We start from the raw sequence: 1,780 nt of genomic DNA, 5'->3' as shown, positions 1-1,780 counted from the left end.
CAAGAAGAAGCAACATCGTCCCCAAGGTGACAAACCGGTCTTGGTCTACCTTTTGGAGGGAAGCGCCTCACAATGCAACAGGAGCAAAGCTTCACGAGGCGTACGGCGACCGTGTTCGCGCCCGACGAACTGTCGATGAAACTGAAAGGTGGTAGAGCAAGTTGATCCACGGGCTCCAGCGTGAAGAAAGACTTCGTAACAATTCGGCTACAAGTGAGGAACTGACACAAGTGCTGACTGAATTGGGAGCTGAGCAAGACGGCAATGAATCCGGAGTGAACTCGAGCTGTGAAGGAAAGCAGCTACTCGGCTTGGATATCGACACCAAAATAGCACCAAATGTGGACATAATGCAGACCGAAACTTCGCAGACGAATGAAGCTCAACAGCTTCAAGCAGCGGCATCAACTCAGGTCTACAATCCTGCCTTAGATGAAGTCCTGAACCAACTTGATGAAGAGGACGAGCTGGCATCGCACGGAGTTACGGACGACATGGACTACAAGAAAGACCAAGGGGAAGATGTCGTGGAGACGGGAGATGCGAGCGCAGAAGACGAACCGAACGCACACCGAAAACGCAAGAAGAAGTTGAATCAAAACCTAGTCCACCACAGCGCTGACGAAGACGAAGTTGTTGCAGGAAGTTTTCTAGAGGGCTTCACCACATTTTTGGAGTCCTGGGACCTCTTCGACAAAGTATTTGCCGCCTTTCAGAAGCAAACATTTCAGTTGTTCTCACGTCGTACAAATACGTCGGTGAAGGCACGAAACCGCAAGATTGCGTCCGAGCAAGCCAAGCAAAGAAGAATGCAGTATCGTGGAAGGCGGGAGGAATTCGGACAAGCGCTCGCGTACTGGCGGAACACTTCTTCCTGAGGCTTGGGATACGTACTGCCGAACTTTCTTGTGCACGCACGGGATGCCGTTCGTGAGTAAAGGCACTGGACGAAGGAGTCATTCGAAGGTTTGGTCCACGGGATGTTCTGCTCGCGTGTGTTTGAGACTGAGTGGAAATGGGTTTCACTTGGTGGTGTCCGCGTCTGGAGCTCATGATCACGCTTTGACAGAGCATCAATGGTATAGTTACGCTGAGAATCGTCGCATTGAGGACCCCCAATTGCGTGAAGATATAGCAGTCCTGTCCAAGGCTGGAGCTAAGCCGCGCGGAATTTTATCTTATCTTCGGGCGAAGACAGGTACGCCCCAATTGCGTTCGGTTTGAATTCGGTGAAATTTATGTGGTGATCACATGGATTATTGTATGCATGTAGGGAAACTTATGCTGTTGAAAGATGTCCACAACTTGATTCACGGAGTGAAAAAGACCTTTCGTGGTGGCAGAACAGATGCTGAAAGAGCTATTGCTGTACTAGATGAGTTCATCGAGAGTGCTACTGGAAACACGGCCGAGTGCATCGTCGACAGTGAGACCAACGTCATCCGTGTGGTGACTTTCCAGTCGGCGCGTCAGAAACGATTGTTTGCTGCTTTCCCTGAGGTCGTGCTGGTGGATTCAACCCATGGGACTAACGTAAATCGGTATAAGCTGTTTAGCTTTGCGGTACACGATGTCTTTGGCGTTGCAGCGGGGCTGCCGTAGCTTAGCGTCAGAGGAAGACGGTTAACTCAAAGAGTAAAGGGGTTAACTCAACACCCTAATAAGGTTAATAGGTCCTTAATATCCGAAGGCACCTACTAACGATAACCTTAATAAAAGGGGACGTTACTCTTTAGTGTTCTAAATCTCAACTGTTTATTTTTCTTTATTGCGGAAATCC

At 49.3% G+C, this 1,780-nt stretch overlaps 2 protein-coding genes across 2 annotated transcripts; both read left to right on the top strand.

The window, feature by feature from the left end:
- Nucleotides 1-350: 350 nt before the first annotated feature.
- Nucleotides 351-878, top strand: PPTG_19796 (hypothetical protein; the record flags this gene model as incomplete). Its single annotated transcript, XM_008918350.1, has 1 exon — nucleotides 351-878. One exon carries the CDS (start codon nucleotides 351-353, stop codon nucleotides 876-878), a length of 528 nt encoding a protein of 175 aa, XP_008916598.1.
- A 43-nt stretch (nucleotides 879-921) lies between these two features.
- Nucleotides 922-1,602, top strand: PPTG_19795 (hypothetical protein; the record flags this gene model as incomplete). Its single annotated transcript, XM_008918349.1, has 2 exons — nucleotides 922-1,198; nucleotides 1,274-1,602. 2 exons carry the CDS (start codon nucleotides 922-924, stop codon nucleotides 1,600-1,602), a joined length of 606 nt encoding a protein of 201 aa, XP_008916597.1.
- Between the last annotated feature and the right edge of the window lie 178 nt (nucleotides 1,603-1,780).

The sequence above is a fragment of the Phytophthora parasitica genome, assembly GCF_000247585.1.
Source record: "Phytophthora parasitica INRA-310 unplaced genomic scaffold supercont2.187, whole genome shotgun sequence".
In the NCBI taxonomy this organism is placed as follows: Eukaryota; Oomycota; class Peronosporomycetes; order Peronosporales; family Peronosporaceae; genus Phytophthora; species Phytophthora nicotianae.
The sequence above is the reverse complement of the archived record's forward strand: the minus strand, read 5'-3'. Positions and strand labels throughout refer to the sequence as shown.